Source organism: Zea mays, chromosome 1 (assembly GCF_902167145.1).
Source record: "Zea mays cultivar B73 chromosome 1, Zm-B73-REFERENCE-NAM-5.0, whole genome shotgun sequence".
NCBI lineage: Eukaryota > Viridiplantae > Streptophyta > Magnoliopsida > Poales > Poaceae > Zea > Zea mays.
In genome coordinates this window covers 216,440,664-216,460,453 of record NC_050096.1, presented here as the reverse complement: position 1 = coordinate 216,460,453, position 19,790 = coordinate 216,440,664, and the positions used below count along the sequence as shown (strand labels likewise).

At 42.3% G+C, this 19,790-nt stretch overlaps 2 protein-coding genes across 3 annotated transcripts; both read right to left on the bottom strand.

The window, feature by feature from the left end:
* Positions 1-11,655: 11,655 nt before the first annotated feature.
* LOC100193830 (40S ribosomal protein S8-like) lies at positions 11,656-14,610 on the bottom strand. Of its 2 annotated transcripts, none has more exons than XM_008659147.4 (5): positions 13,884-14,610; positions 13,698-13,770; positions 12,698-13,031; positions 12,148-12,323; positions 11,656-12,051 (listed from the first exon to the last, which is right to left on the bottom strand). In XM_008659147.4, the coding sequence occupies exons 1-5, from the start codon at positions 13,885-13,887 to the stop codon at positions 11,967-11,969; spliced, it is 672 nt and encodes a 223-aa protein (XP_008657369.1). In that variant the 5' UTR covers positions 13,888-14,610; the 3' UTR covers positions 11,656-11,966. The 2 variants fall into 2 exon arrangements, with proteins under 2 accessions (XP_008657369.1, NP_001132384.1); NM_001138912.1 differs by having other exon boundaries at positions 11,789-12,004; positions 13,884-13,976.
* On the bottom strand, positions 14,361-19,181 carry LOC100101547 (omega-6 fatty acid desaturase, chloroplastic). The gene is made up of 10 exons (NM_001319699.1): positions 18,923-19,181; positions 18,731-18,782; positions 18,131-18,360; positions 17,912-18,055; positions 17,647-17,798; positions 16,641-16,763; positions 16,375-16,552; positions 15,323-15,441; positions 14,699-14,813; positions 14,361-14,625 (listed from the first exon to the last, which is right to left on the bottom strand). The coding sequence occupies exons 1-10, from the start codon at positions 18,977-18,979 to the stop codon at positions 14,464-14,466; spliced, it is 1,332 nt and encodes a 443-aa protein (NP_001306628.1). The 5' UTR covers positions 18,980-19,181; the 3' UTR covers positions 14,361-14,463.
* Between the last annotated feature and the right edge of the window lie 609 nt (positions 19,182-19,790).

Below are 19,790 nucleotides of genomic sequence, written 5' to 3'. Positions count from 1 at the left end.
TCTACCAAAGACCGCCAAAAAAGTTTGGAGAAGATTGGCTCAAAATAGCCAAAGTTGGCCTGATCTAGGTTGCACCAGACCGGGTTCGTGTGATCTGGTCCTACTGCTCACTCTCAAGAGTTTTATTATAAAATTCACCGTACCATGAATAGTACCGGTCTGGTGTGCACTGGATCGCCTCTCCAATGGCTCCCTCCAAATGTGCATAGGGACCAACGACTAGTTAACGTCGTCGGACGGTCTAGTTGTGCACTGGACCGGACCAATGCAACCCAGCTAAGGAAAGACGCCAATCAGATCTTGGACTATGGACACATGGACCTGGTCCGGTACGCCTAAAGGTTTTGCGGCTTCCAAATGAAGGGGCAACGATCCTAGGCCCTCTTGGCTTATAAAAGGACCCCTAGGCGCCTCCAACCAATACCTAAGTACTCCAAGAACTATACAACACTTCGACACGCTGCAACAACACATACTAGATGTTTTAGTGAGATCTGAGTGCCACTATTGAGCTTGTTGGGGCCATGCTTCGTTGCGCCGAAGGTCTTGCGTGAAGAAGCAGCTTCGGCTGAAATCGTCCCCAGGAAATGGCCGAAGGTTCCTTTTTATAGAGCTTCGGCGTTGCAAACCGACATAAAGATAGAATGACCTTTTTGTCCATAGAGGTCTAAGATGATGTTGTAAACTTTTGTAAAGGGCATAATTGTAATTTGTCACAGGCTGCGTCCCGTGCCTATAAATAGGTGAACAGTACCCCTGTACTGTTCACGCTGACATTTGCAATCGCATTTCTCGGAATACAACCTTTGTTAAGGCATAGGTATCATTGTATTTTATGATTCAATATATTAAGTGAATATTATATAATGCATCTATGAATCATTTATTCATTCTTACCTTTTACTTTGCATTATTCTACAATATTTATTGAAAGTTTATTACGAAGGTTCAACTTCGTAATAAGACCCTTATCAACCTTCGTCTAAGATCCATTATCCTCAAAGGAATAATGCTTCGCGGACGAAGGACAGTATCATTTAACATTCTGTGTTGCCTTGTTCTTAATTCATAGCATTTGAGAACAAGTCCCCAACATTGGCGCCCACCTCCGGTGAACTCACTTCCACTTTTTGAGCTGATGGCTTCGTTCAACAACCGAGCTGGAGCTGCTTCGGACCCGAAGCTGGTGCTACCGATCACAGGTGGCTCGTCCTCAGAGCCAGCTAACAAGAAACAGAAGAAGGAAGCACAGAGGAGGGTACAGCATGTTGGGGTGCAAGGACCCTTCATCAAGACAAGATGGTCTCACATTCCTATTACCTTCTCCCAAGAGGACCTTCAGCTCAAAGATTACCCACACAACGATGCCATGGTTATCTCTTGTGTTATCAAAGGATTTCTGGTCCACAATGTCTTGGTTGACACAGGCAGTGCAGCTGACATCATATTTGCTAAAGCCTTCAGACAAATGCAAGAGCCAGAAGATAAGATTCATGATGCTACACATCCTCTCTGTGGCTTCGGAGGAAGACAGATTGTAGCACTGGGCAAGATCACCATGTCAGTGACCTTCGGATTCATCAACAACACTAGAACTGAGCAAGTTGTGTTTGACATTGTTGACATGGAATATCCTTACAATGCAATTGTTGGTCGTGGTACTCTTAATGCCTTCGAAGCAATCCTTCATCCTGCTTATCTTTGCATGAAGATACCTTCGGAACAGGGACCCATTGCTATCCATGGAAGTCAGGAAGCCGCAAGAAGGGCCGAAGGTAACTGGACTGACTCCAGAGCAATCCATAATATAGATGGAGCCGAAGCTTGTGAACAGTACAAATTCAGAAGGGAGAAGGCAGCTTCAGCAGATCAGCCGAAGCCCATGCTATTGTGTGAGGACATAGCAGAGCAGAAGGTGCTGTTAGGCTCGCAATTATCTGAAGACCAGGAGAAAACCTTGATAAGGTTTTTATTCAACAACAAAGATGTTTTTGCATGGTCGGCTAATGATCTATGTGGAGTAAATCGGGATGTTATTGAACATTCGCTCAATGTTGACCCATCCTTTAGACCCCGAAAGCAAAGGCTTCGGAAAATGTCTGATGACAAGGCCGAAGGGGCTCGCAATGAAGTAAAAAGACTCCTCAGTGCAGGAGTTATCAGAGAAGTGAAGTATCCAGAGTGGCTAGCTAACACTGTTATGGTGAAGAAGGCCAATGGCAAGTGGAGAATGTGTATCGATTTCACAGATCTCAACAAGGCTTGTCCGAAGGATGAATTCCCGTTGCCAAGGATAGACTCTCTAGTCGATGCCGCAGCTTCTTCAGAGCTCATGAGTCTTTTGGACTGTTACTCAGGATATCATCAAATCTAGATGAAAAAGGAAGATGAGCCGAAAACTAGCTTCATAACTCCAAGTGGCACGTATTGCTATCTTCGGATGCCTGAAGGGCTCAAAAATGCTGGAGGAAGTTTCAGCAGAATGACTGCGAAGGTTCTTCACTCTCAAATAGGCAGAAATGTGTTGACCTATGTTGATGACATTATAGTCAAAAGCACGAAGCAGGAAAATCATATTGCTGATCTGCAGGAGACCTTCGCTAGCTTCAGACAAGCTGGTTTGAAGCTGAATCCAGAGAAATGTGTCTTCGGAGTAAAGAAGGGTAAATTTCTTGGATGCTTGGTTTCAACAAAGGGAATCGAAGCTAATCCAAATAAAATCGAAGCTATACTTCGAATGGAGCCACCAACTACAAGAAAAGGGGCCCAAAGATTGACAGGAAGGCTGGCATCCCTCAACAGATTTATATCCAGATCAGCAGAAAGAAACTTACCATTTTTCGAGGTGCTGAAGTCAGCCGAAGTCTTTCAATGGGGCCCAAGTCAACAAAAAGCCTTCGAAGAGTTGAAGCAATATTTGATAGATCTCACAACATTAACTCCACCAACGCCAGGGGCTCCTCTGTTGTTATATGTGGCAGCTTCGCACTCAGCAGTAAGTGCGGCACTTGTCCAGGAGAAGCTTGATGGCCAGCTCAAGAAGCAAGTTCCAGTGTATTTTGTATCTGAGGTCCTTAGTGTCTCAAAGAAAAATTATACAGAGCTGGAGAAGGTATTATATGCCGTTTTAATGGCATCCAGGAAGCTTCGGCATTATTTTCAGGCATACAATATCATTGTTCCTTCTTCGCAGCCGTTGAAGGATATAATGAGAAATAGAGAAGCTACTGGACGGATTGGGAAATGGGCTGCAGAGCTCAACGAATTTTACATTGATTATGTGCATAGATCTTCGATCCAGTCTCAAGCATTGGCAGATTTCATTGCCGACTGGACGCCAGGGGCTCAGGATGAAGAAGCAAATAAAGATGCCGAAGTGTGGACAGTGTTTTGTGATGGATCTTGGGGAATCTTCGGAGCAGGTGCAGCTGCTGTGTTGGTTTCACCATCCAAGGTCAAAACTTGTTATGCAGCAAGACTTGATTTCAGCTGCACAAACAATATTGCTGAGTACGAAGCCCTGCTTCTGGGCCTTCGGAAGTTAAAGGCAATGGGAATCAGAAGGGCAATTCTTAAAACTGATTCCCAGGTGGTTTCGGGTCATGTTGACAAAAGTTGCAAGGCCAAAGATCCGAAGCTTGAAAAATATCTAGATACGGTCCGAAGGATCGAAGCATCCTTCGAAGGATTCTCTGTCAAGAATATCCCTCGAGGACAAAATGAGCATGCTGATTTGCTAGCTAAGTCTGCGGCACAGGGGCTGCCGTTACCTTCGGATGTGTTCTTCGAAACAATAAAGGCACCTTCAGTGGAGCTCCTTGAAAGAGCAGTCCTCAACATATCTCCTGTTTACAGCGAAGATTGGAGAACTGAAATAATCTCTTACCTTCAGGGTAAGTTCCTTTCAGATGACGAAGCTTACAATAAAAGAATAGAGGCAAGAGCTCGTCCGTATGTCATGATAGAAGGGGAATTATACAAACATGGAGTTTGCGCTCCGCTGCTCAAGTGCTTATCTAGAGCCGAAGGTATAGAGTTGATGAAAGAGATACATGCAGGCCTGTGTGGATCCCACATCGGATCCAGGCCATTACTTGGAAAAGTGTTCCGCCAAGGTTTTTATTGGCCGAAGGCAGCTTCGGATGCAGCGGAGTTAGTCCAAAAGTGCGAAGGGTGTCAAAAATGTGCAAGAGATCAAAAGCAACCTTCGTCTTTGACACAGCTGATACAACCCATCTGGCCATTGCAAAGATGGGGCCTTGACTTGTTGGGTCCATTACCACCAGCCCAAGGGAATCTAAAATATGTTGTAGTAGCTGTGGAGTATTTTTCCAAATGGATTGAGGCGAAGCCATTAGCTACAATAACTTCGGCCACTGTCCAAAAGTTTTTCTGGCAGAACATTGTCTGTCGCTTCGGAGTACCGAAGGCCATCACTGTAGACAATGGAACGCAGTTCGACTCCGAAGCTTTCAGAAACTTTTGTGATCAAATTGGAACGAAGATCCATTTTGCATCAGTCAGGCATCCGGAGTCGAATGGGCTTGTTGAAAGGGCCAACGGCGTTATAATGACAGGAATAATGAAGTTAATCTTCAATCAACCCAGGGGAAAGTGGCCAGACCAATTAACCAAAGTGGTGTGGAGCCACAATACAACAGCATCAAGGTCTACAGGCTTTACCCCATTCAAGTTATTATTCGGAGACGAAGCAATAACCCCGGAAGAAGCCAAAGCTGGATCAATAAGAGTAGTAGCTTCGGCAGAATCAGGTCCCGAAGATGCTTGCCTTGTGGAAAAGGATGCTTTAGAAGGGATCAGGCTTCAGGCCGTGGAGAATATCAATAAATATCAGGCTGAAACAGTTAAATGGCGAGATAGAAAAGTCCGGCTAAAAAATATTGAGCCGGGACACTTGGTGCTTCGGAGAGTGGCTAACCCAGATACAGTGGGTAAGCTACAGTTGAAATGGGAAGGACCATTCTTAGTAGTATCTTCGTCAAGGCCTGGATCGTACAGATTGAAGGACATGGATGGCAACGAAATTCCAAGGTCTTGGAATGCGGATGAGCTTCGGCGATACTATGTATAACATGATGTAATTTTTTATGTTTTTTCTCTTCTTTTTCATGGCACCCTTTTCCTTTTCGAAGGGGGAGAAAGGTTTTTAATGGGGCCATCATGTGTAATTTCCTTTTTTAGTCTTATAAGAGCAAAATCCCCCAAAAAATGTAAATGTAACAGCTGAGAACGCACCATCGAGTGCAGGAACTGAAAAAGAAAAAAGAGAAGAAGCTCCAAAGACGTCCCTAAGGGGATGCAGAGCTCTCAGCGAAAAGTCAACGCTGGTACCGTCTAAGTAAAAGACGAAGAAGCTCCAAAGACGTTCCTAAGGGAATGCAGAGCCTATACCGCCTAAGTAAAAGGCGAAGAAACTCCAAAGACGTTCCTAAGGGAATGCAGAGTTTATACCGTCTAAGTAAAAGACGAGGAAGCTCCAAAGTCGTTCCTAAGGGAATGCAGAGCTGATGTGTGGTTGATTCCAAGGAAATAATGGTTGAGTGTGGCTTCGGTTATATGTTTTGGACATTCATTCGCACATCACATTACATCATAGCATTTGCATTCATAAGCATTCATTCATGGCATCTGTGTTACTAAGTGGTTGCTTCGGCAAAAAGGAGAAGTATTCTTTTATGTTTTGGAGTGTACAAAAAAGAAAAGCTTCGGCAGAAAGAAAAAGTAGTCTTTCATGTTTTGTACAAAAAAGCAAAGCTTCCGCAGAAAGAAAAAGCAGTCCTTAATGCTTCGTTGTGTACGAAAAGAAGGGAAGGTGTTTTTCGCCTTCGGCTCAAAAAATTGATTTCGTCCACATCAAAGCGTCTTAATAAAAGGGTAAGGATATATTACAAGGTATGTACAAAGTTCCTTGAGAACGGTTTAATTGTATTTACAACAAGTTGTTACAAATTTTCTAGCCTACTACTACTAATCTTCTTCAGGCTCCCGCTTCGGCGGCATATTCTTTAATCACCTTCAGCTTCGTCATCCTACATGAATCCAGGTATCCAGAGTAAAAATCAAGTATGAAGGAGAAGGTAAATACAAAGTAGGATTTCTTACTGGTTCAAGATGACTTCGAGCTTCGTCTCCAGCCTTCTCCCGCCCGCCTTTTGTCCATATCATTTTTATAAATCTATTTGAGATACTTCGGGCGAGGTCAGGTATATCGTCCAGGATTGATGGAGACAGGGTGAAGTTGGGCCTGTTGACGATCTTTCCATGCTCGCAGCCAGCCTTCAGGAATGCTGCAGCAGTACCCCGAGAAGCTACCCAGGCACAGAAGTCACCGTGCCCAGCTATAACTTCGTCAAGTTCTTCAATTTCAGCTTCGATATGATCGAAGGCTTTTGGTAAATCTTCACCTGAAGGGGTAAATTTCCCGCTGCTGGCTCCAACTGAGTAAAAAATCTTCTTTAGTTGTTGGATACAATTGTTGCTAAAATTCAAACACTTATCCTGAAGGCTTGTTAATGATTTCTTCAAATTTGAGTTGGCTTGGACTTCGGCTTCAAGTTTAGAATTAAGCTCTAGCTTTTCTTGTTCAAACTGTTTTGATTGACCGATAAGCTTCGAATTCAATTCTGATATTTTAGCTTCGGTCTCTGCCAGCAAGCCTTCGGTTGATTGAAGTTCGAAGTCTTTCTTTTCGATGATGGCTGATTGTTCTTTTATTTTACTCTCTAAATTTCCAATTATAGCTTCGTGTTTTTTGTCCTCCAAATCCTGCTGCATCTTCAGAGCTTTGCTCAGTAACATGCTCTGCACAAAAACAGTTTTCGTTAGTAACATTTTCATTATTCAAAGCAATAAGGAACAGAGAAAAGATTGTTTACCTTGAAATTGGAATAAAATAAGCTGCCAACGATATGCTGTCGTCGGTAGCGGCTGATATCTGTCTCTAGCTTCGGAAAACCGATACTCTTTGACAGAGTACCGATGACCTTAGCTCCGGTTTGGTCTCGAATGCAGCCTAATTTTTCATCGTCCACACCTCCGAATAAAAGAGCTCCTGGCCTGTATCCGCAAGATTTGGCATAGTCTTTTAGCTCTTCTATTTCGTCCTCCGAAAGTTTTTGCCCAATTAAATTTTGAAATGTGTAGGCTTCGTCGTCCGAAGCGACTTCGGCTATTCCTTTCCCCTTCTCAGGCACTGCGGCCATGACCTTTTTAGCAGCAGCGGCAACATCTTCTGCAGCCATGTCTTCTAAAATTTTGTCGATATTCTCAATGGTAGTCTCTAAGTTCACATCTTCGGCTGTAACGGCTTCGGTAGCCGCGACCTCCGAAGGTGCGACTTCGACGTTTGTTGTATCTTCAGTAGCTGCTGTTTTCTGAATTGATGCTCTCGGTGGCGTCTTGTCAATAACTTCTGTTACGGCAATAATTCTTTGCCTTTTTGCTTTGGTTATCTTCGTTTTTTCCGGCTCTGCCACCTTTTGAAAAAGCTTCGTCAGTCGAGGCCCTAATGGACTTAGCTTCGTGGGCATGGGTTCAGTCATTACCTTTAGAATTTCCTCCACGTCGCTAGTAGAAGGTGGTGTGGGGGTCCCCTCTTCTTCGGATAGTTTTCGCTTTGGAGTTGATATTTTTCTCTTGACAATTTTCTTCTTTTTTGGTGGTTGTTCTTCATCCTTGTTTAAAGCTTCGGCCGCTCTTTTTATTCTCTGGCCCTCAGCACCCTTGTTCAGCTGCGCATAGTCAGGATATTCGAAGCCCAGTGCATCAAGCACTCGGTTCAGCCTTCGCTTCGGACGGGTGCCGAAGGCTGCTGTCATCAGTTGATCTTCTTTTTTCGAATAATTTCCAAGAATTTCATTACACATCACCTCAACTGTGTCCAGCCACTCTTGGCAGGGCTTCTTAAAATATTTCTTGAATTTGAAGTGGTAAGGAAGCCGGACAAGTTCCCCTTCCTTCTTCTCCCCCTTTAACTTTGGCATTTCCCATTTTTTCAGAGTAGGGAAGACTTTGAATGCTAAGAATTCTTGAACCAGATCCCTGGTACCAATATGCTCTGCAATGATTCTGAATTCATCCATTGCCCGTTGAGTTTGACCCTCTGGTGTCATGTTGCAGTGGGGTCGGGTTTCTCCGAAAGTTAGCTCGAGTGGACTTTGCACGAGCTTCTCCTTGTCCTCGTCAACCTTGACATAGAACCATTCTGATTTCCAGCCTGCCGGCCATTTGCTTCGGTAGCTAATTACAGGAAACTTTGCGGTTTTCCGGTAGGCAAAATTGTAGCAACCGAAGTTTTCATGAAGCCCATCTTTTCTGGCCTTTGTTTGATAATGCAATTCATGAACTCGACAGAAACTGTCAGCAAAAGGCTCCACTGCTTGGCTTCGGAGGGCCCAAATATAAACGCTAAGCCTAACGATAGCGTTAGGAGTTAACTGGTGAAGGTAGATGCCAAACCTCTTCAATATCTCCGCAACAATCTCGTGAACAGGGAATCTTAGCCCAGCCTTTAAAAAGCTTTTGAAGATGACAACCTCGTCCTTCTCTGGCTTCGGAGTGGTCTCTTCTCCCCCGAAGCGAAGTAGCTTCTTCTGATCTTCACTAAAAAAACCTGCTTTCACCATCTTGGCGAGATCAACCTTTGAAACAGTCGATTTTCCGAAGTCTAGGTGGCTGGGTTTGCTGGGCATGGCAATACGGTAGTCATCTTCGGAGTCGGTTTCTTCAATGTTCCCTTCTCCTTCGGCAGCTGTCGGGTTTGCTTCGGCAGAAGGCATTTCTTCCGCAGTTACCAGTCCGGAGCGCTGCATCGCTTCGGAGATGGGCACAGTCTCCGAAGCTTCAGTTTCGTCCCCCTCACGCTCAACTCTAGCTGTAGAGCGAACTCTGGCCATTTAATTATGAACTTGTGAAACTTTAATACTTTTTTCTCCGAAGCAGGCTTCAAGATGGAGCTTCGTTCAAACCTGACAAACAAGCTTCGGTGATGGTTAAAAATTTTGGCAGCAAAACAGTGCAAATAGCAGTAAATGCTGTGGTAACTTCACACCTACTCGTCTGTTTATATAGTGCTGCAGGTAAGAAGGCGAAGCGGCAGGGTTTTTACACCAGGCGGGCAGTAACTTGTACTCGCTGCGCAGTGGACCGCAAAGACCAAACAGTGACTCTGCAAGGTGGGACCGACACAATCTCGGGAAATGAATCGTTTCTCGGCAACGAGCTCAGGGAAGGTGTTTTTTGGACCTTCGGCTTCCCGAAGCTTGAGAGGATTTTTTCACGGTTCAAGCTCGTTACGAAAAACGATCTAGCGCCGCGAAAGGGGCTACTGTTGGGGCCATGCTTCGTTGCGCCGAAGGTCTTGCGTGAAGAAGCAGCTTCGGCTGAAATCGTCCCCAGGAAATGGCCGAAGGTTCCTTTTTATAGAGCTTCGGCGTTGCAAACCGACATAAAGATAGAATGACCTTTTTGTCCATAGAGGTCTAAGATGATGTTGTAAACTTTTGTAAAGGGCATAATTGTAATTTGTCACAGGCTGCGTCCCGTGCCTATAAATAGGTGAACAGTACCCCTGTACTGTTCACGCTGACATTTGCAATCGCATTTCTCGGAATACAACCTTTGTTAAGGCATAGGTATCATTGTATTTTATGATTCAATATATTAAGTGAATATTATATAATGCATCTATGAATCATTTATTCATTCTTACCTTTTACTTTGCATTATTCTACAATATTTATTGAAAGTTTATTACGAAGGTTCAACTTCGTAATAAGACCCTTATCAACCTTCGTCTAAGATCCATTATCCTCAAAGGAATAATGCTTCGCGGACGAAGGACAGTATCATTTAACATTCTGTGTTGCCTTGTTCTTAATTCATAGCATTTGAGAACAAGTCCCCAACAGAGCTGTTCTTATTGATCTGTGTTCTTGCGCTCTTGTCTTTGTGATTCTTGCGTCTGTTGCTGCTTATTGCTCTTGTGTGTCTACTTTCTCTCCCTCCTTTACTCTAAGGTGATATTATGATCTTTTGTAAGGGTGCAAGAGACTCCAAGTTATGGAAATTCCTTGCAAACGGAGAATACTTGAGATATAAGGAAGAACTGTGACACTCAAGTTTGATCTATGTGATCACTTGAGAGGGGTTGATTGCAACCCTTTTCAAAAGGAGTACACAACAATGTGGAGGTAGACTTTTGACGAACCATGGGATAAAAATTACTGTCTCACTTGTCTATTTTACTTTATTGCGATTTTTCTTTCTTCCCAAGTTCTCTTTTCTCACTTTTGTTATTGCTCTTAATATAATCCATATTTTGGAAGAGCAATCAAGTGAAGTGAACTTTTCTCTCTACTTAAACTTGGTTTTAGTTTACAAGCTTCATTATTAGACCAAGTTCGTGTTGTTTTTAAGATATTTTTGCAAGATAACCTATTGACCCTCTATAGATGTTCTCAGTCTCATGATACAACTGTTGGTGGCATAGCACGCGGCTATAGATGGTCCTGTAACTACATAGCCAGGGTCACATGACGTACCTTCATTGTACAGATGCGACGATGATACACCAGCATAGCGCCCATAATGCTCATGTGAGGGATGCATTTAGTATGAAGTTCCGTTAGAGGACCTTAAGATGCTCTCCGGTGACACACTACGGGCCTGTTTGGATTGTTGTCTAACTTGTCACACTTTGTCTAACTTTTCTGACTAAGGCTAGTTCTTCAATACGAACGACTAACCTTACAAAGTGCGGTATATTTAGCCATGAACCAAACATATCATACATGTCATCCCGAGGAAAATCGATCAGCATAACCTAACGAGCAAGGAACCTTAAAGTTCGATTATGAATTTTCGTGATGTTAATCTTCTTCCAGAACTCTCGTGCACTGAACCCTGCTAGATCGTTCCTCAAGGAGCATCACCCAGAGAATAGTAATGCAATGCCGAACTCTCACAGTGTAACACCTTGACATGAAGAGACATGAATGGAGCTTAGGTTATGGTGCGTCGTGGAAACTTCGATCTGGCTTGATTTATGGAGGTGTTGGAGCAAAAATCGCATGGCATGTTGAGGAACATGGTGGTACGGAGAGGGGCAAGCGGACTTCGTTGCGGGTGAGTTTGTTTCGTGCTCATTTTCTTCTGCTTGAGCGCGGCTTTGACGTTGAAGGCGAGCTGGATCGGCTCTCCCTCGGAAGCTTGGCGTTGCCGGGCAAGAAAGGCAAGATCACCCTTCTGCCGAGCTAGAGAGGCAAGGTCACCCTCAAAAGCCAGCTTTTTTTCCAGGTTTGCAAAAGCATGGACTAGCCTAGTGAGGCTAGTATTTTTCTAGCCTAGGATCCAAACACACTCGCGTACTGCTGTGCTTGGAGGTTGTTGCTTGCTGCTGCTTGCGCTTGGGCAAGCGTGCATCGGAGGCGCAATGCAAGTGTGCTGCTGCTTGCATGCCTGGCAACTTTCGCCTCAAGTTCCTGGGTCCTGATCATTCCCATTGAATTTCAGTCCATACTAGCAGCGAGCAAGTCATAAAATTCTAGTGTTCCTAAAAAATACTCAGGTCTCATGAGAGATTGTCGTACGCGTGACCAGTTCTTACTATGCAATCAAATGTTAGCAGCTATAAAGTGAAAACCAAACAGCAATATAGATTGGATAGGATCTCGTTTCTAACAATCATCTTCAAGGTAAACTAAAACTGCTTTAGACAAGAAGTTTCAATAAATAGCAAACCTAAATATCACAATTACAACCACCGCATGTGAAAATTATCAATTCTTGGAATCGAGAGTTGATTCACTTATGAAGTGTTCATCAGGTCCGCAAATGATATGCATAAAGACTAACAACAAAACCCCCAAGTAGAAGATATTTTGCAGTTCTAGCTAAAAGAATGCTCTAAGATGCAACACCCTTGCCCTTCTTCCTCTGGAGCTTCTTCATGTAGAACTCGAGCTCTTTACCCTCAAGGATGTAGCTGGCCAATAAAAGGAAATGCCACTGTAGTTAGCCTCGAGGATGTAGCTGGACAATAAAAAGAAATGCCCAGCAACTGCTAGGAAATTTCAGGTGGAAACTGTAAGCTACTGAAGCTAGGTGAAATGGTCCAGTAGTCCTTACCCATCAGCTCGGCCACACTGCCCAGGACGGGCAGAAATGCAGGCCAACAATCTCCCACTGCCAAATTGCTCTTCAATATGAGTGTCGAGTGCACGGTCCTGCTGTCGCTTCTCAATCTTCCTCTGCACATGGTTACTCTTCTTTGTTTCCTCAGCTATAGCCTCACCCTCTTGTCCCTGCACAAACAATAAATGGTCAGTTATAGGATACATCAATTGAGCAACAGAAAGGAAATTTTAATTGAACTATTGTTTTTCCTACAAAAAACATCATAAGATAATGATTGCAAAAAATCAAAATAGCAGCTTCAGTCTCTTTCACATAGAAACGTAAAACAAGCATAAACAAAGTGCTGACGAAATACAACATGCTGATCATAGAGAAGGAAGAGATTCGTTGAAAAACAGCCACAGAAGTGCACATGTTAAAAACAATGCATTAATAAGATATCTATCAAGCAACTAATCACCAAATACAATAATTCATGAACTATAAAGTCAATCTATTCTAAGGGCAAACAACAATTAAACCTTAAATTGAATGAATATACCTCAGTCGCATCCTTCTTAGCAACAGGCACCTTCTTCTTCCTACCGATGTCCACTCCATAGTGAGTGAGGTACCACTGCTTGAATGGAGCAGCATCAACTTGTACAATGGCGCTCTTCACAAGAGTCTGAGTCCTCACAAGCTCATTGTTTGATGCATTATAGACCACATCCAGGATGCGGGTCTTGCGGGTAAGAGCCTCACTTCCCCACGAGTAGTTACCTGTATCCAATCGGAGAGCCCTCCACTTCACGTTGCCTCCACGGACACGGACCCTCCTCACTGTCTTATTGCTAGACAGTTTGGTGTTAGCAGGCTGACGGCCAAGCTCATACCTTGAAGATAAATGAGAATCTTAATTTAACTTCTGAAACTCATAATAATCAAACAACAAGGTTAACACAATATACAACAGTTATTAGTTGCAGTTGTACTATGAACTGACCGAACTATTTACATTCACATTAACAAAACTTAGTGTCCAAGCTTTATTTTTATATAAAAGAGATGTCTGTTATGCAAACAATTCTGCCTCAACATCATAGAAATCACAACTGTACTGCACGAATAGCTAGTAGTAACACAAAATAAAGATTCCAAATTAAAACCTCAAACTAGTAGTAACACAAAATAAAGATTCCAAATTAAAACCTCAAACGGAAAGATACAAATTTTCACCACAGTGACCCTTCTAATAATTCATTAAAATACATACATAATTTCCATAATTTAAGTAGTTTGCTGTTCAATTAGAAGCATCACGCTACGGTTTAAGGATTGAAGGGGTAATCGATAAGGCTGAACCTCATAAAGCACTGGAGGTAAATGTAACCAATCGAAGGACTCAAGTCTCAAATCAATTACTACTGCCGCAACCAGTCACCGAGAGATGTCAATGCAAATCTACCAACCTAAGACCCTGCCCAGCAAAGCACTAAACAAATCTAGAGATATACAGAAAACCCATATGTAAGGAGTGAAGAGAAACGGCAAGCAATTACTTTCGCTTCTTGCGCCACGCCTTCTGCTTTCCACCGGTGGCACGGCGCTTGTGCATCGAATCACGTGAGATACCTGCGTGAAGAAACCCAAAACAACCCACGACGCCATTAGCACCGCCACGGCGCCACCACTACGCCAGCGCAAGCAAAACAAACGAGAAGCAGATGAAGGTGGGGGAGCTCTACCCATGGTTGCAGTGGAGGTGTCGAGGTAGTCCGGCCACTCTACTCCGCCTCCTCGTCAGCCTGCGGCGCCGCTGGTATGGTTGGGTCTCGACGGGAAGAAGAAAGCGAAATCATGGGGCGTCCGGCGTCGGATTATAGGGCGGCGGAGGCGGGCTAGGGTTTATTAAGGGGTGGGCTCATTTGACGGTGTCCATTCTTAGGTTGCGGCGGCCCAGCAGGCCTGTGCAAGTCGTATTTTATTAGTAAATTAGTTTGTTTCCGAACAACCACATATCCCAACCCTGTTTTCAATTCCGGGAATTTTGAACGTGTTTCTGTTTCCGGAAAAAAAATATAGAAATGACAAGAGAAGAGATGTTTTCCACACGATTCTGTCCGTTTTCATCACCAATGTCTTTGTCTATTTCCTGAAGTATAAATATTTTGGTACGCTACGTGCTTTCCTACTGCACGAATAATAGTGTAACATGGAGTATTCCAGTCAAAATTTTGGGACATGCGTAATCACTGAAAATGTGACTGTCCACCTGTGCCGACAATACTGAATAATCTCAACTAGTCAACAGCTGTGATGATGGCATCATGCGTAATCTGGCATGAACTTCCTAAGGAATTTGATTGGTTGGGACTCCTGAGGCGCGAGCTCATCGAACGGAACATAGTATCTCTCCTTGTCGTACACATGGCATCTCGTCAGTATCGTCTTCATCAATCGCCAATTCCAGTTGGCTTCATTGACATACTGCAGCATGAGAAAATAAGTCAGTATGTAAAGATCCGGAGAAATGCACCAGAGTAGGAGAATTTCAAATCACCTTGCCCCAGTTCTGTTTGATGGAATCATAAGCAGCACGAAGGTTATAGCTTGGAATTCTTGGAGAAATATGGTGTGGGACATGCACATTTATGTCATGGCAAAGGATCTCTATCCTGTAATAGAAATCCATTACTCATTTGAAAATTCAATTGAAGAGGCCAACATGTTCCCACGGTAATTTCACTAGAAATTGATTTGCTAGTAGAAGATTGACACTTAAGCCAACATGAATCCTTTATCCCAAAATATCCAAAAAAAAAGCATTCCATATTTGTTGCTGAAACTTCAATGAAATATTGTCCTCTGACTAACTCTAAACAAGGACTGGACAACACACAATTGAATAATTTTGTTAAATAAAACAGAGTTGATGGTCTACACGTTTTTTGGCACATCCTACCAAATATCATCTTAATTTTTGGTAAAGTATCTTAAATTTTGAAGGTGAGATGAAACAGCAAATTATGATCAGTGCCATTTCTGTTGGAAACAGTGTTGAACTTCAGTTACTTCCTGTGCAACAAAAATCATAATGGAAACTTTTTTAAGTCACTAACGTTGTTATCTCAGGCAGATAAACTTTGTTCTTAGCGTGAATGCAATGTATAATATCAAAACATACCATTGAGGATAGTTACAATGAACTGTGCCGTTTAATTGAGCTTGTGCAGCATTCCATTCTTCAGATGACTTGAATGGTATATGAGGAGCTGTGTGATGTACCATTGTAAAAGTGCTCATCTGAAGAGGATTATTTTTTAAAATAAATAAGTAGAATACACTTCCAGTATAAGCATTATGTAATGGAGATATTTTACAGTTCAAACACATATTAACGTCCTTTTAGCTATACATATTCTGTTCTGCCAAACCAGCTAAATGCAAGATATCGTACTAAGGTCTCATTTACCGCTGGGATTAAATGAATCCAACTTATGTTCTCATAAACTTTTCAATAAGAGTTTCCAAAATGTTATGAAATGAGCTGCTGGCAAATTCATGTGGGCAGGAACCAGTCTGTTGTTAATTTCTGAAAATAGTAAAGAAGCTCTAATAATAATATAAAAATAAAGTACATATACTATATTGGATGATAGCATTTCGATCTGAATATCACAAGGAAATGCAATGGCTACTAGAGTATACCCATTTGTCTTTAAACCTCCACAAAATATTTGATGGAAGGTTGTGCAAACGGACACCTCTTTCTAGAGGATTTGATCGACTCCACGGGTCAGTAGTTTACAGAGGTTAAGCATGTATTAATAAATTAAAATGATCTACTTAAATTTATTAAAAAAGTATAATGGAGTCAGAACATGACAAAAAAAATGTCATGGTCTTTGACACCATGTAGATTTCAATAGATGAATGTAACAGGAAATAAGAAATGTTAAATATTATAAACACTTAAATAGAGTAAGAGCATGATAGTAATAATAACTATCATGTACTTAGAGTCTTAGACACTATGTGCATTTCAATAATGGGCAGGGCAGATCCAGTGCTAGAGGCTCCCACATGAATGGGGTCTAGGAAAGCCTTCCTCCACAAATGTGGAGAGGCTGCTTTGAATCCGTGACCTGGTGACTCGGTGAGACAGCTCCCACCAGTGCACTAGGCCTGCCCTTCATGTGCACTTCAACAATGATGGTAGAAAATAAGAAATGTTACCCAAAAATGATAAACCATCCATGGCATGAACCAGAACTTAAACCATCCAGCTAGTCCTGATTTGAGAATGATCAAGGGCCATCCAATCGCCATGAATGCAAACACACATGCTAAGCTTATCTTAACCCTTGGAACTTCATTTGGTCTGAATTTTTTTAGATCAAAGTGCCAAATCAACCTGACCAACAGGTGATCAATAGTTAGCAGAAATACTATATCATGGAGTAATTCATCCTGCAATACAGAATTGGTTGAAAAAGAAATACCAGTGAGCAATAGACATCCATGGCCTGATAGGGCCATAGCCAAAAATAATTGCCTTCCTTAGAAAAGGTGATGATTCAATTTCCTTTTGCCAAACAGGTTGCCATGCAGTATCTTCTATCAACCTGGACATTGCACAAATGGTAAATGTTCCAAATGCATATTAGGACATGGTTGGCATTTGAAAGTATTCAAGGCCTTTCAGGTTATGACTTCATCTATATTGAAAGTTTATACAAATACCCAAAGTGATTGTTTTGATCCTTTCATTTTGGAGAAATTGGAATCTACTTAATGGAGTAGGTTATACGCCTTGGAATTTGACATTTCAAAACTTTCTAAAGTTCAGATATAAGCCTATCTTAAATTCATAGGGTAGGAGAAAGGAGATGAACACTGATTCTATAGTCGTCTCACCCCCTTACCATAGAAATGCAATATATAAAGACATAACTATCTCCCTCATATGGTCAATAATAATATACAGATATATTCCGCATACAATCATATTAGCTTATTTGATCTATGTCTAAATTACAATTATTAGAATGAATTTTAATTCAAAGGATCCAAATGGGGCACAAAAAATTTATAAAGTTATACTATGATTAAAGAACATGCAGTATATCTGTTATCTGTGCTCAGTGAATATTAGAAAGCAAGTATAAGTATTACATATGCTAAATCAGAAATGTAAATTTTAACTATTATGTTGCTCAGCTGTCATTCCCTAGAATTAGCTGAATCGAAAGCAATATAAAATATTCAGTGGAAGTTTGAAAACTGAAAAACAAAGTTAAATCCATGTCAAGGACAGTACTAAAACTAGAACAGACAAGAAGATGCCGTGTGAATAAGTGCACAATGGGGTAAATTCTCATTGCAATGCAATGCATGAAAGCAAAACTTCTGGAAGAGTAGTAGAAATTAATACTACTTGGGCCTCGAAGTGCATTTTTGGAGTCTAAAAAACATTAGAGGTTGATGCACAAGGAGTTATGTACATACATGTTTGTCTTGGCATGATGTCGGTCATGCTTAAATCTCCACGGTTCATAAGGATATATCAATGGCATGAAAGCCAAGGTTCCAACAACATCTTCAACCAACTTATTCCTTGAAAATGATTTGTGAGCACAATCATGACCTATCACAAAAAACTTTACAAAAAAATGATATAGAGTGTGAATGAAGCTACAGTGCTACACAGATAAAAACATGAGCCCGTGCAGGCAAATCCACAAGAGTTTATAGAACAAGGGACAGAGCTAACCCCAGTCACTGCTGTGCCTGTCCAAGCCCAAGCCAAGGGAAGAAGATACCATGGAGACTTAGCAATGAAATATAAACCCAGCGCATAAGAAGTAACTGATATCAAAACTGATGTCCAAGCCTTCACATCATTGATTTCAAATACCTATCAATAGAAAAAATTACGTTAGAATTTGTGACATTGGAACACCAAAAGCAAACTGGTGTTGACGGTTGCCACCTCTTTAGGTAAAGTATCCATGACATCTTTAAGAGTAATATCATCTGGTAGTTCATCTCCAATTTGTGTGAACCCATACTCTTCAGCCATTTGTTTCTTTTTCCCCTCACCATCTAATAGTGGTGGAGTAACTGGAAGTACTGCTGCTTGCAAGCCTCCTATATGCTTCAATGGTAAGAATTGGTGGTAGCTTCTATTATATATAATATCTCTCTTCACAAAAAAGTTACCTGACAAAGACAAAAATGTCATATCAGCATAGTGAGATATGTTAGATAAAAACGAAGCTAATAGTGAATTCACATTAGGATAAACTTTGATGACCTAGTTAGCGTTCTCTATGGTATAATTTATCAGCCTGCAAAATTTAACATCTTTCTTGTCTTAACACAATACCTGGTCAGGATGGAAATAACATAACAATTTTAAGAATTTACATAAGCGAGGACTATAGAATTTTGAGAATAAAAACCAGCAGGCTACAAGCATCCAGTTCTGCACCACTCAAAGGCCTGCATTCTGACAAAAAACCACTAATCCAGTCCACCATACTACAGGACCCACGAACCAGTCCTAACAGTTACGCGAGCAGAAGCGTACCAGCCGGAGCACCAGCGGCTGTTCTCCGAGGCAGAAATCTCTTGGCCGGCACCTGAACGTCAACAACCAAAGCCAGGTAAGCGCATCGGAAGAGTTAGAGCGAGCACGTATCGGGCTTTGCAGAGCCGCGGAGGCCAAAGCACGCATTCTGAACAATTAACATATATGCGAGACAGCGGAGCGTCCTCCTACCCGAAAGGAGGGCAGCTGGAGCACGGAGCCAGCGGATACGCCGCTCGCCGTCGACATCCCCTCTCGTGGCGGCGACTGGCTGGCGAGAGCTGCGGACACAGGTTTGGATGGACTGGGTGCAGGGGGCTTTTGGCTGAGAGGGTGGGCAGGCGCCGCGGGCCGCTGAGATGGGACCGGACCGATCGGCTCGGTCCAGCTGCCCGGCGGGTCTGCCGCCACCGCCACTGGGGGTGGGGGGGCGGGTCATGAACTTGTGGACAGGATCCGCCGCGCCGCGCAGCTGCTGCGAGGAAAGGAAAAGGATGGTGCGACGTTGCCTGGTTCGGTTGGTGGGTCCCGAAGGTCAGCATTGACGACGTCGTCGGTATTTTTTAATTTGTAATAACTTTTATTAAACTACACGTGAGTCATGTCATGTTTTTTAGCCTCTTCGATTGCGAAGGATCAAAGTAGATTAAGGGCCTCTTCGTTTCGCATAGAACGTAGGGGTGGAATAAATCTGGCTTTGATTACTTCAATAATTACTATAAATTTTAGAGATTTAGAATTAATTCTGATCTATTCCAGCAGAAATGAACGGGCCCTAAAGAAATTAAATCTCTTCTAATTCAATTTTGACTAAGAAAAGAGTTAATCTCCTTCAATCTCTTTTAAACCCATCAAGCTCTTACTTGTCTCCTAGGCCATCACTCCATCGAGATTAGGGTCAAATCTCGAGGCCTTTTAAAGATGTTTGGTTCCTCTAACTAAATTTTAGTGTCAAATCAAATATTTGAATATCAGTATTAAATGTATGATTAATTAGGTTTAGTGAACTCATCTCGTCTTTTAGTCTTTATTTGTGTAATTAGTTTTATAAATAGAATAT

Bases quoted from the DNA above. Each gene is read 5' to 3' on its own strand.
- LOC100101547 (NM_001319699.1), bottom strand. From the start codon at position 18,979: ATGTCGACGGCGAGCGGCGTATCCGCTGGCTCCGTGCTCCAGCTGCCC. The intron at 18,783-18,922 runs GTAGGAGGACGC...GTTGACGTTCAG, and splicing joins TCCAGCTGCCCTCCTTTCGG to GTGCCGGCCAAGAGATTTCT. The intron at 14,626-14,698 runs GTGATTTGAAAT...CTCATGCTGCAG, and splicing joins TCAAACAGAACTGGGGCAAG to TATGTCAATGAAGCCAACTG.
- LOC100193830 (XM_008659147.4), bottom strand. The intron at 13,032-13,697 runs GTAATTGCTTGC...TTTATCTTCAAG, and splicing joins GCGTGGCGCAAGAAGCGAAA to GTATGAGCTTGGCCGTCAGC. The intron at 12,324-12,697 runs GTATATTCATTC...TTGTTTGTGCAG, and splicing joins CTAAGAAGGATGCGACTGAG to GGACAAGAGGGTGAGGCTAT.